Source organism: Balaenoptera acutorostrata, chromosome 21 (assembly GCF_949987535.1).
Source record: "Balaenoptera acutorostrata chromosome 21, mBalAcu1.1, whole genome shotgun sequence".
Taxonomy (NCBI): domain Eukaryota; kingdom Metazoa; phylum Chordata; class Mammalia; order Artiodactyla; family Balaenopteridae; genus Balaenoptera; species Balaenoptera acutorostrata.
The window spans coordinates 7,087,221-7,101,312 of NC_080084.1; the positions used below are offsets into that span (position 1 = coordinate 7,087,221).

The 14,092-nt window shown below is 42.7% G+C and overlaps 1 protein-coding gene across 7 annotated transcripts in view; it reads right to left on the reverse strand.

The window, feature by feature from the left end:
• Window positions 1–574: 574 nt before the first annotated feature.
• The window catches only part of NSD3 (nuclear receptor binding SET domain protein 3), a 104,710-nt gene continuing 91,192 nt past the window's right edge, over window positions 575–14,092 (reverse strand). For 5 of the 7 annotated variants that reach the window (XM_057537304.1, XM_007178398.2, XM_007178396.2 and 2 more), the window contains 8 exons: window positions 13,392–13,594; window positions 12,560–12,672; window positions 11,705–11,974; window positions 5,874–5,990; window positions 4,095–4,236; window positions 2,452–2,558; window positions 1,693–1,897; window positions 575–1,291 (listed from right to left, as the gene is read on the reverse strand). In XM_057537304.1, the coding sequence (XP_057393287.1) occupies window positions 1,050–1,291; window positions 1,693–1,897; window positions 2,452–2,558; window positions 4,095–4,236; window positions 5,874–5,990; window positions 11,705–11,974; window positions 12,560–12,672; window positions 13,392–13,594 (1,399 nt within the window). In that variant the 3' untranslated portion in view covers window positions 575–1,049. The remainder of the gene's footprint in view (window positions 1,292–1,692; window positions 1,898–2,451; window positions 2,559–4,094; window positions 4,237–5,873; window positions 5,991–11,704; window positions 11,975–12,559; window positions 12,673–13,391; window positions 13,595–14,092) is intronic. The other 2 variants (XM_007178397.2, XM_057537305.1) reach the window with 1 other exon arrangement.

Sequence of the window (14,092 nt, forward strand, 5' to 3'; positions counted from 1 at the left end):
TTGGGAGAGGAAAGCAGAGACAGAAAATTAAAATGCCCATAATTCTCTCCAAGTCAGACCAGGGTGTACATTAAATTGGATAGAAAATGGGGCTTATTTGACCCAACTTTTGGTCTGTGCCTTTCATCTCCCTTTAGCTGCCTTTACCAGTGTGTCAAGACAACAGGAATGACCATTCTAACTCTGTATTCATATCCACAGAGACACACTTCATCAAAAACACCCATTATCAGTGGAGAACGTTTCAAACTCAGTGAGGGCATCGATTTCTTTTTTTCTCCAAAACAAAAAACCAACAACAACATTATATACCTTTCTAGGTAAAGTTATATCAGAAAGCCCACCTAGTTTAAGACCACAGAGGTAATATTCACTGAGGCCTTTTGATTTCAAGAGGCCAGACTCAATACTCCCACAGAGCCCTTCTCTAAGACTACGAGAGGCGTCTGGAAGGGAAAGCGAAGCCAGCCTCCCTACTGCTCAGGAAAGAGGTACGTAAGACCACCATACCCTTTTCTAGAGGGCTTTCTGCAATTCCTACTTAAAACACACACACACACACACACACACACACACACACACACACACACACAGATTAGACTATCTGAACTACACTTCTCAAAATTTTAAAAATGAAAATAAATAAAGGAATGATGGCTACTTTTGCTTTTTACACCCAAGAAACACATCCTAGACTTTAAATTTATCTCATTAACAAAATTTTCTTTTCTCTTTGTTCTTATTTTAAAAGCGAAGATATCTCTTTTGCCAGCTGCAAAGGCATTGAAGCACAATAAAAGGCAAGAAAAGACCAAGGGAATCTAACCCTCCACAAAAGAATCTCCAAACTGACAGAACGAAACCGAAAAACCAGATCCCACGAACGGCTTCTGCTTGCACGGCCTGGTTCCCCACCTTCACTTTAATAAGGCAGCGCTGATGGCCAAGGCTGCAGGCACTGCAGCGGTCTCTTCTTGTACGAACGCATTTTCTACTTTTTTCTTTTCCTTTCTTCGTTTAAATAAAAAAAGAAGGAAATCACTGCCCGTTTATTCTTTGACTTCTTCTCCGTGATCTTGTGATTCCAATTTACATTTGATCTTGCTCCAGTATTCGGGTGACACGGGAGATACAGGGTCATGTTCAGAGCAGCAGAGACGGCCTTCCAGGGCGGAGGGCACCAGAGCCCCCTTTTCGTGATCTTTGCAGAACGAACGTGGACAGAACTCACAGAAGGACACAGCTGCGCTGCTGCACTCATCGCACTGATGCCACGGGCACTCCCACTTTCCTAGTGCGGGCGGGAAGAAGGGAAGGAGCCCAGTGAGTGCCCGTCCCCAACGCCCACAAGACACCCCACTTCCCACCTTCCTCTCGGACTGGGGACTGAACGCAGGTGACTATGACTCCAAACCTCAGCCAGCAGGGGTCTGGGTGCACCTGTCAGTGTGGCTGCGAGCTACTGCCCCAAACTCAACTAGGAGCCAGCTACCACCTGTGGTAATGGACAGTGAGACACCAGTCCTTGCTGGCCCACGGGCGCCCCCCACCGGCACTGAGACAGATTTTTCACTAGCAAAACCTCTGCTTGCTACTGTTGCTTGTTCTCTCCAATGCCTCCTATCCCACGGCTCCACCCGGGGGCAGGACCGCCCGTATCTGAGTCGGGCATGGCGGGCAGGCCGGGCTCACCGTAGGGCGGCTGGGGCAGGTTGAGGCAGAGCAGGTGGTAGGCCTTGGGGCAATCCTTCCTGTCGCACATGACCAGCTCGCCACTGTCCCCGCACTGGAAGCAGTGATCTTCGTGCAGCTGCTTCGGCTCTGTTTTGATTTTTCGTCTCTTCTGCTTCAGCTTAGCGTTTTTTGCCTTTTCTTCAGTTGTGGACGCACATGCCGACTGGCAGGAAAGAGGGGGTCACGGTTTTAACGATCACAGTGCGTGAAGCTTTACGTAAAAGGGAGACCCTACAACCTCACGTTCATTTAAATTCTCCTGTTGTTCGGTTACCTAAAACACCAGGAGGGCTTACCCTGTCACGGAACTGTAGTAAAAATAATTCATTTTTCACTGACTTTTGAATAGGTGTCTTTTTTTTTTTTTAATCGCGAAGACAACTGAGATAGCATTCACAAACCATAAAGTTCACCAGTTTAAAGTGTATAATTCGGACACACTAAAGTGTGTTAGGATAGTGTGAATTTTTTTTTGAAGTTTTTAAAAAAGATCTTGCTAACTTCAAATTCAATCAGAAACACACACATTTTCAGAACCTAACAGTTCTCACTAAGATATGCTCTAGTGGGAGGTCGGAGTCTAAACTCTGGGTAAACGCAACTGCTGGCCTGCAAACTAAACCACGTCCCCCCGGCCAGCACCTCCTGAGACAGCCCCAAACAAGCTTCTTCAGCAGCCCCTTCCCAGCCCCAGGGGCGCCCCCTGCAGCCACTGACCTTTGGCCGCACGCCGAGGAAACCACTGCAGTTATCCGCCCCGCAGTGGCACTCCGTCCGGCCGTTGCCCAGACAGTCCAGGTTGTAATTAAATGTTAGCTCCATCCCTAGAACACAAGAGAGAGAAGTATTCAGACTCAAGTCCTGGGGGAGAGAAATGCTGTCAAAGACACACCCTCACAATGAAAAAAGAGACACAATTCTGACATGAAGACCCTTCCATCCTCTGTGTTCCACACTGAAGACAGTGATGGGAAAAAGGAAAAAAACAAACAAAAAAAACAAAACAAAAAACTAGAGGAAAACATCCCATCCACCAATGATTAAAGCAAAAATAGATATTCTACAAAGACCATCATATTCTTTTCACTGAAGTGGTCAAAGACCATGTGACAGAGACCAAGAATCTGAAATCTGTGCTCAAGAAAAATGGGTTCTAGTTTAGCTCTCTTTTCTAAAACTAATTTACACTAGTTTCTAAATAAACAAAGACAAGACAAGACAAAGACAAAGATGACCGTGGAATTGTCACAGCCATACCATTTCCAGTAATTAGTGCCTCACATTATGATCAGAAAAGACTTCAAAATGCACATTTACTACATACACCAAAGACCCAGGGATTCAAACTAGGAGGTCGAAGCTTGCTTGCTTGCTTCTTCTTTTTTTTTTTTTTAAATTTGGCCACACCATGCAGCAAATAGCAAATTGAATGTACACAGTCAGTCCCCTGCTTTTTACACATAACAGATTCCTAAGAACGTGTGCCAGAGTTAAACAAGGGACTTCCTGTTATGAAGTGGTTTCTTTCTCAGAAATTAAAAAAATTATATTAAGTACTGAATTTAACCCTGTCTTTTTGCCGTCGCCTTTAAGGACAGATTTCTAGCATTTTAAAGTTTTGTTTTGTTTTGTTTTTTTGGCCACACCGCTCGGCTGCAGGATCTTAGCTCCCCAACCAGGGACCGAACCTGGGCCCCCGCAGTGAAAGCACCGAGTCCTAACCACTGGACCGCCAGGGAATTCCCAGTTCAAGCTTTCTTTAGCTGGACCTCAGCAATCCACAGCGAGTGCTAAAAACACAGTTTACATCCCTTTTAGCTCCAGCATTTCTCTTCCCACCCACTTTTCTACAGACTTAACAAACGAGAAATTAAGTCTTGCTGTTATTGATGCTGGATGGGTAAGGAAAAATGAAAGCAGTAACTCTGCTTTGAGAAGCGTTTTATGTCTAATTTGAAGCAGACTGATTTTTCAAACTAAAATACAAAACAAAACCCCCCCACAAACAAACGAAGAAACCAGTTGATGGTAACAACTGGTTAATATTTTCTTTAATATTAAAGAAAAAAAAAAAGGAAACAAAAGCTTAAACATTTGGTTACATTATACAGACAGCAATAATTTGGAGAACTAATTCAGCAGGATCATAGACACAGAATTCTGTGATACCCTCTCTTACTAAGCTCCCTTTTGCAGGATGTAGATGTTTACTTCCTACGGGCAGGTAACAATTCTAAATACAGCTCTTTATCTTATTTGAATAAATACTTGAGTGTCAAAACTTGTCTGACACTTGAGTGTCAGAATGTCCTGCCCTCAAAGACATACTTGCTTCCCGGGGAGGGGGCAGTCCCTTTTACCTGCAGGAATGTCACAAAGAGCAAAAAGGCCAACTCGAACATCTCCATTCACCGTCCACTTTTGTGTTTCACAGTTTGGATTACAACTGTGGTTCATAAAGCGAGAATAATTTCCCTTCGGGCCAGCGTCAATGATACGGTCCTTCAGAAAGAAAAGAAAGGAAAAGTTCCTTTGACATGAAACTGAGCATAAGCGTGTCTGAGAAACATCCAACTCAGGCGAGAGCCACGAGGCAGCACTGTCTGCCAGCAGCTGAGGTCTGACGACCGACAGCTCCGAAAATGTGCTCGCGGCACAACTGACTAAGTTCTCTACTTTACATGATGACCAAGTCAAAAGCAAGTAAGATAAAGTGGAGTTTAGTTTCTTTTAAAGTTTGTTCCTAGAAACAAACACACCACAGAATAATGTGACTTAGATCAGCTGGCCATGGGCTTAACGAAAGGTATTTTCTGAGTAGAGGGCTCTCAGTTCGGATGCTACCTGAGACGGGAACTATGGGGTGTTGCTGTCAGCCTTCCTTTCCTGCTCTAAGCAAGAAGCAAAACTTGTAGGGGGGTAGATGGATGAGAGCTTAGGCCATAAAGAGGGAGGAAGGAAAAACAAGAAACTTCTCTGAATGAAGACTTGGAGATCTGACTGATGGAAGGGCTAGAGTTTGGGATATAATCTTCATAGTCTATTTTTACTTACACAAAAGTTCAAAATACCATAAAAAGCTCAACATTTTGGCTCCCTGAATTTAAACTCTGATAGTCTGGGAAAGCTCTAGAAGGTGGAGCCTCCCAGATGGCTGGAGGGGTCACCGGCAGTGAGGCTAGGATTTAAGGGGCCAATCAGCAGTCACAAATAAATGGCATTTTATGTTTATAAAGTATATGTTCATGAAGGTGGTAAAACTTTCAAACAATGACATTTCAGTTAAAATAGTACTCCTTTTAAATGATTTCTGGTTCTTGTAAGGCTATTCTGACTCAGTTTTAGAGACAGCCTGGAACATAGGAAACATGGGTACTAGTCTTGGCTCGTCATTAAACTGTAACAAGATATCCAACAAATCACTTATGGCTGGATCTCAGTTTCTCGTCCTCTGTAAATCAGAGGACTGGTTTTTTTTTTAAATCTTTTATTGAAGTATAGTTTTATTGAAGTATAGTTATTGGTGTACAATATAAGTTACAGATGTACAATATAGTGAGTCACAATTTTTAAAGGTTATACTCCAGAGGACTGTTGAAGAAATTAAATGAAATAGTTTTGCTGTAATGTGCATCAAACAGCACTCACAGTTACATGTATTAAACCAGAAGTTTTACTGTCATTTTTCTTTTGACGGCATTCATTTTTCCTAACTCATAAAAAAAAATTTAAATATATAGAACAATTTACAGTTAGGATTTTTGCTAAAGCAGAACTTTACTGGTGGTTTATAACTTAGAATTACAGAGCTGATTCTCTCCCTTGGAGATAAAGAAACTGAGGGCCAGGTCTTTCAGTGACTAAGAGCTGGGACTCAAATCCAGATGTGTCAACCCTGTTCCTGGTCATCTTCTCATTCACAGCGCGTCTCACATGACCTGTGCAAGGCGCCAGTAATCATTCACTTTTGTACTCTGGTATAATGAGCATATTAGAGCGGGACACACACTGGCTACTGCAAACCATTATAATTTGCTTGAGAAAAACCAAATGAGAGGAAGGAAACTGAGTTTAACCTAAGACCACCAAACTAAACCAAAAAATCCTTTTTTCTTACCAAAAAATAAAAGCAATTTTACCTTGGTAACAGTTAACATATAAAAATTAGTTACACTGTTCTCGTGGGCTCGCTTGATTCGCAATCTGCATTCTTCCTCATCAATTAATTCGCCAACATATTCATTTACAAATTCACCCTGCAGAGGAGCACGCAATATATAAATGCACAATCAGTGTATCCTATTAGAAAGCATTCCTTAACATCACATGTATAATCTGAGAATTAACCAAAAACATTCCTGGAAATACAACTATAGTACAAAATAAAACCAGAAAATTGACACTGGTACAATCTACAAGCCTTATTCATATTTCGCCGATTTCACAGGCACTCATTTGTGTGTGTTATGTGTGCATGTGTGTAGTTCTATGGGATTCTACCAGGTGCAGAGTCAGGTAACCACCACCACAAGCAAGATACAGAACTGTCCCGTCAGCACAGATGCCCGGTGCTTCTCCTTCATAACCACACCCATCCTCCATCCCTAATCTGTTCTCCAACCCTATAGTTCTTCTAAAAATTTATTTTATTGAAGTATAGTTGATTTACAATGTTGTGTTAATTTCTGCCGTACAGCAAAGTGATTCAGTTATACGTATATTTTTTTTTATATCCTTTTCCATTATGGCTTATCACCGGATATTGGATATAGTTCCCTGTGCAAAGAACAGTAGGACCTTGTCCAACTCCATAGTTCCATCATTTCGAGAGTGTTCTATAAATGGAATCACAGTACGTAACCTTTAGAGATTGGATTTTTAACGAAAAGCTGAGCCTAATTCCCTTGAGATCCATCTAGGTTGTATGTATTAACAGTTCATTCTTCTGTCACTGCTGAGTGCTGTGCTGCAGCAAGGACGCACCACAGTTTGTGTGACCGGTCACCGACTGGAGAACGTGTGAATGGTCTCCAAGTTTTGGCTATTACAAATAAAGCCGCTGTGAGCATTCTGATAAAGTGTTTGTGCAGACAGAGGTTTTCACTTCTCTGGGATACATGCTGGGTCATATGGTGAGCACATGTTTAATTTCTTAAGAAACTGCCGTACTGTTTCCCAGAGTGGCTGTACCGCCGCGCATTCGCACCCTACGTGCCCCAGGTATGAGAGATGCAGTTTCCCCACGTCCTCACCAGCATGTGGTATAGTCCCTACTTCTCACTTTGCTGTTCTAACAGGTGTGTAGCGATAAGCTCCTTTTTAAGTAAGTGTAAACACAGTACATTCAACCTTTCACGTTTACAAATGCATAAACATTAACCCTTTTACCTCAAAAGCGTGGCTGATTCAGTCTAGGACAACAGCATTAGCTACAGGATTTACTGGTGTTACCAATACTTTTTTTTTTTTGGGACCAATACATTTTTGAGGCAAAGAAATGTCTTAGGAAGTAAATTAAAATGTATTTGCTTATTGTTTCAGCAGACTTGCATTCGTCCCCCGGGCCCGACACACATTCTCACTAGCCGTTCTCAGAGCTCTCAGTATCACAGATCTGAGAGTACCAGCCATCTCAAGAGCACTATACTATATTTTCTGATTCTGATGGATCATTAAGAGCATAAGCCAGTGTCCTTTCTCTACGGATAAAAAGACAAGACGGTGATTTCCGTGTAAGAGAAGGGCGCCTGCGGGTCAGCCCTTCCCTGGGCAGCCGGCCGGCCGCTGGTGAGACGGGCGAGGAGCCCCGTCTGCTTCTGGAGGCCACACGCTCCTTTCAGCTGGGCCTGGTCACCCCACGAGTGCACCTCAGGCTTCTTCCCTCCCCCATTCTAACTGACAGTACAAGCTCTGGCAGAGTTAGAAAAGAACCGCCTTCATCTCTAACTGCAACGCCACGACAGGACCGCTCTGCATGTTCACGTACTACGCGCTGTCGGCCCGGAGTGGCTTTTCCTACACCCAGTTTGGACTTGGACCCCGGCCCGCTGAAAACATTCTGCACCTTTGTATGGTATCACCGCCCTCACCAGGTAGAAGATTTCATTGCCATCTTGGCTGCACTGCCACCTAGGGTTACTTTATTCTATGGCAAGTTTCCTTTAATGAAAACCTATAGAGCAGAATTTAAACCAAATCAGCTCTGCTTCATTTTTTTTTTTTTTACAAATTGGAATTCAAGTTAAGGTTTCATTTGAAGAAAGGGTTCTGTGGCGCTAAAGGCCTAAAAACCATTTATTATAGTTTATATTTACTATGCTATGAAAATTGGTGAATACAGAAAGGTGAAAGTGCTGATATCAAACATGAGGCATGCAAGTCTCGTAAACTTGATACCATTGTGAATAAATGTCTCTAGCTATTTTGTAAAAGAAATACTTTAGGCATCCAAAAAGTGACAAATCTTTAGCCTCAAAGAGTTGCTCACTGGACTTAAAACCATTAACTGTGAATTCAATTATGGATAAAAATAACAAAATAAAGAACTTTTAGGGAATTCCCTGGTGGTCCTGTGGTTAGGACTCCACACTTTCACTGCTGAGGGCCCAGGTTCAACCCCTCGTTGGGGAACTAAGATCCAGCAAGCCGTGCAGTGTGGCCAAAAAAACAAACAAAAAAACTTTTAAAATGCTAGAAATCTGTCCTTAAAGGCAATGGCAAAAAGACAGGGTTTAATTCAGTAAATGTAATTTTTTTAATTTCTAAGAAAGAAACCACATCATAACAGGAAGTCCCTTGTTTAACTCTGGCACACGTTTTTAGGAATTGTTATGTGTGAAAAGAAGGGGACTGACTGTGTACATTCAATTTGCTATTTGGTTTCTGTCCCCTAAGTATACCCAAACCTTCTCCATGTTGCTACAAAGTCTTTATGATTATGCTGTTCAGTGACTGTATATTTCTAGCTATTTTGTAAAACACCAATTGTCTTAACATTAGCAATTCCTCAAGTGCTAAAGTGCAGAATAATCCTGATCGTATTTTCTTTTCTCTTAATTATATCATTAATTTAGTAACTTAGAATATGTTTTAGAATAAATGTAACCACTATTAAAAGATGTTAACATGGTATTAAACTGGATAGATTTCAGGATGGCTCCCCAAACTCCCCTGAAATCATAAACAAAAATTTGCAAGTGATATGCAGGGCATTAAAGTAATATCAAAACATGTGCATTATATAATGCCATACTAAACGCAGATGGCCTCTGACCAAGCGACCCAATCCACATACCCAATGCATTGGCAAATCCTGTTGGCTCTACCTTTAAAACATCAGAAATCCAACCACTTCCTTCCTACTCAACTACAACCCTGGTGAGTCCAGGCCACCAGCATCTCTCTCCGGGACTGTAATGGTCTCCTTTTTATTGCTCTCTCTCCATTATCATAAATTCCCCAGAGTACAGCCCAAGTTACTCTTCTGAAGCCCAGACTCTTAAGGTGGCCCCCATGACCCCTGCCTGCTGGTGCTCACGCCGTTGTGTAATCCCCTCCCCTGGAGAGAGCAGGACCTGTGACTTGCTTCTAAGCAACAGAATGTGGCCCAAGTGACAGGATGTGATTACGTGAGTTTGTTGCATTAGGACTTCAGCATCTATCCTGCTGGGGCGTCTCTCTCCCTCGTTGGTTGTAAGGAAGCAAACAGCCATGTTGGGGAACCCCATCTGGCAGGGAACTGCGGGCAGCCTCTAGAAGCCAAGAGCAGCAAAACAATAACAACAAACCCAAACCAAAAACACCTGAGGCTCTCAGACCTAGCGCTGTGAAGAGCAGCATTGTGCCAGCAGCCGTGCAAGCCGGGAAGCTGGATCCTTGCCTAGTTGAGGCACAAGAATGAGAATCCAGCCAGGTCAGTGCCTTGACTGCAACCTGGTGAGCCCCTACGTAGAGGACCCAGCTACACACTGACCTATAGGATCTGTGGGATAGTACACTGTGTGTTATGCTGTAAGTTGCCAGGTTTGTGGTTATCCTGTTAAGCAGCAACAGAAAACGAACACATCGAGGCAGACGGATGCCCTCCCTACTAAACGCCGCCAGAAGTCCCTGTCCCGAGGCCGATGAGGCCCCGCTGCCCCTCCACCTTGCCAGTCGCCCACCCCCCGGCCCTCCTCGGCTCGCTCTCCAGCCCCCTGCGGTCCCGGCGCAGGAGGGCCTTCACTCTGGCCTGCTCGTCCACGTGCACCTGCACGCCCTCCCCGCTCACACGTTCGGGTCAGACCTTCCTGAACCCAGCCCCTGGCACCCCTACCCTCTCTGGCAGCTTTATGTCTCTTGGTGGCATTTGGTGGTAAGTGGCGTCATACGTCTACCATCTGTCCCTGGTGCACTCACACAGGTGTCCTGCTCACGGCTGTCTTCCAAGTGCCTAGAACAGTACCAGGCACAGGGAAGCAGCTGAACAAACATGCGCTGAATGAATGAGCTTCACCCCAGCAATCTAACCTACAGAAATAGATGACAGATGATCAACAGAATTAAAAAATGTGTGTATGTGTGTACACACACACACACACACACACACACACACACATATATATTTATTGGAAAACAGGCTATGTAAATGATGGTACATTTTACTATGGAATACAATGAGACTATGAAAAACAATGAGGTGAAATCTGTATTACTGCCATAAAAATAATTTTCTGATACATTAAGTGGGAAAAAAGAATAATATGTATGATTATATTTATGTTTAAAAAACCCTACAAATACAGAATATATGAATATGTATTTGTATATGTGTTTATGTGTATAATTGCATAGAAAAAGTTCTAAAAGGCTACATACCAACCTATGGACAATGGTCCTCTCTGGTGAGGAGACCAGGAATTGAGGGTGAAGGAGGAATTTCACGCTTTATTATCTTTTTTTGTATTGTTTGATTTTCTTTACTACATTATATGGTATTTCTTCATTACAAAGATGATTTTTTAAAAGGCAGAAAAATGCCAAGAATAATTTTAAATTCCCACTAGGCCCATCTTCTGTCACTAAACACAGCTCCAAGTTCTATACGTTGGCAGGTGGGGGGAAGGGTGGAGGTGGGGACTTGTTTTAAAACAGATTGTTCAGGCCTGTCACCAATATTTCAGGTGGCACTGTTTTAACAAGGAACGCAGAAGATTCTCAGGATATCTAAAGGTTGAGAGCCACTGTCTGAATAGCAGAATTTACTGGTGATTTTCAATTTTCTTTGAGCTATTTGCATTAAAATATCTTCTACAATGGGCATGTATTTCTTATGTTAAACAAAGAGACTGCTTTGAAAAATTGCTTCAAAGTATAAGAATGAAGATAATTTATAAATATCAAAGATCTCAACTTTTCCCAGTTGCTTCTGTATATATGATCTAGTTTGAGACTAGCAACAACTCTTAAACATGCAGGGCAGGAATTATGTCCATTTTAGAGATGAAGAAACTGGGGCTCAGCGAGGTTAAGTGACTTGACCAGGGCTTCATGGCTAATGAATTATGATGTTGGAGCAAAGTCCTGGGGTTGCTAGTTTCTGTCTCAGTACATCCTTAACTTTACTCTTTTTCCTTTACAAATTTTAAATCTAGTTTGCTTAACAAGTAAAAATTATTTCAAATAGAATTACCGGTGTCCCTTCTCCTTTTCATGACTGATCATAGGAAACCCAAAGGTTATGTGTATTTTATTTTAATTTTTAAAATTTTTTAACATCTTTATTGGAGTATAATTGCTTTACAATGGTGTGTTATGTGTATTTGATTACTACCTCTTCTTACTGCTCCTTCTTTGCTCAAGAAGTGCCAAACTCTCAACTTCGGAAGTTTCAAAATTTTGGAATAAACCCCCACGTATTTAACCCTTACTGAAGCATTTCTAAGAGGCACAGGTCCTGGTCTGTTCCGCCACTGGCACCATCCCATGCTACCTTCTTAATGCTCCTTTTGGTCCTGAGGCCCCAGCCTCTCCGCTCCGTCTTGATGATTTCTGCATCCGGGTAGAGCCTCTTGGTGAAGCACTGGTTCTGGCAGCGCTCCCCCGCCGGGCACACCTGTGGGTGACACTCGTACTGCAGCATTCTGTTCAGGCACTCGGACTCCAAGCCACACGGGTTCTCGTCAGCCGGCTTGCAGTTACAGCGGGGAATCTCTGACAGGTCTGCAACCTGGATCTGCACCTTTCCTATTACTTTGTTAGCCTGGACAACAAAATCACAAACGGGAGGGAGGAATTTGAACAGGACGTCAGTAAACACCCAGGCCCTCTTGGCTCTGTTACTGCCTTGTGGTGTGACCCTGAGAAAGGCTCTTTATCTTGATCATAATTTCCCCATGAATAAGCTAAGATTAATAGCTGTCTCTCCTTAGTTGACAAAAATATCAAAACCTGATGTGAGTTCTCACTTATTTATCCTGTGTATTTCTCCTTCTACCAGTTGATGACAATTTCATAACTGAAAACAACTATGGGCTGTCTGGAAGAAAGGGGCTAAATCCCTATATTCTTATTTGGTTACACGACAAGCGGATGGAGCAAGAACAGGGTTTCCCGTCAAACATGTTGCTCCTCGGTATGAGCGGCTCATCAGAGCCCCCATCATCCCAGAGCAGCAACCTGGGCTCCCGGCTAATACTCCAACAGGAGCTCTCAGGTTGTTCTGCAGAAGACTGGGTGGTAATCAGCAAAAGTTTTTATGAGACAACAAGGGCCTTCTAACTACTAAGAGAGCGGTGCATTTCATCTTGTCTGCCAAAGAGCAATGTTTTCACGGGTAAAGACTCACTTTGATGTGTTTGTAAGGAGGGGGTTTCCTTGAGTTTTTTTCAATCTCTAGTGCTTCTTTACTTTCTCTTTGCGCTTTCAATTCCTGGAAACGTTTTGCAGCTTCTTCCAACGCTGCCAATAAGACCAAACAAAGTATATAAATACCAAAAAACAAATAAACAAAAACCATTAAGAGATTAGTTTTACCCTGCCTTCCCAACGCACTGAATCTGGCCTGAGGGTTTCTTTTTAAAATTATATTCTGGAAATAACCATTTACCACCAGGATAGGGTAACACTGAAATAAGATATAACTCCTTTACGGCTGAACACTGTGCCCTGTGCAGGCTGTTGCTTCGGAGGAGAGGTCCCACTTCAATGATCAGAGGTTTCCACGTGAACCAGAGAGCAGCTCTTTACCTCGTACCAGATTTAAATTCACTTTATTCTTACCCAGAAAGCTAAACTTCCTGGCAACTTGTTGCTAAAGCAGCTGTAAGGCTCTTCCTGGGAAGCATTTAGTCTTACTATCTTACTACTCTTCTGTGGCAAAGGAGCTTCACTTGATTAAGAAGACTATGTATTTCCAGAATAATCTCTATGTTTGTAGTAAGATCACTGAGGGAACTCCTTTCACGTACACAGCACAGTCTACTACACTGAATGTATTTTTCCAGCTGACTGGATTGTGATGTGGTTCTAATGTGATTGGAAACTTATGGACGCCGGATCATAACACCTGGTGAAAATTCTCTAACACCAGAAACGCGTCTTACGCAAGTTAGAAGAGGTGTGGAGAGATCAACACAGGTGTGTTAGTTCTGGGCCACCGTGAACGTTGTCCAACGTACCTTTTTTGAAGGTCTTGTTAATACTAGTCTGTCCCTCAGCAAAGCTTTTGTCTCCTTCGACGTAAGGGAACACTCTGCCCTGGTGTACCCAGTAGTAGTCGTGAGAACCAAAGAAGAACACAGGGAAGTCCCCCAGGTCGTGCTTGAGGCCCTGGATGTTGAGCGGCACAGACCGGGGGTTGCAGATCTCCGCTGGCCACCATCTGAAAGCAGGAGGATGAAAATCGCGCTACGCTTTACGTGGCTGGTGGGAGCCAAAAAACAGAGGTTTTGTCCTTTGCAATTGTCATTCAGAATCTACGGACACAAAATACCTCGCTTATCTTTAATCCTGCCCAAACCACACGTCATTTAACAACACATTGATGAACGAATTAATGAATGAAATAGTGAACACAGACTAAACAAACTAGGCCCTAAACACCCAATCTAGTTTCTTCCTTAAAAAAATAATATTTGATATTTATAAAAGAATGTATATCATGAAAAGAAAGCATAATAATAAAGTAACAATGAACCCACTATACAACTTAAGAATCAGAATTTACCAACAATATTCCAAACCAGATTTCAGTCCTAGAAAAGTCATGTTTTTCTCCAAATGTGACATTCTTAATACCAAGTGTGTCTTTATTCCTAGTAATCAAGGGTATCCTTTGAGAATAAACTGATGCTGCAGTAAAGAATGCCCACCCCCATTC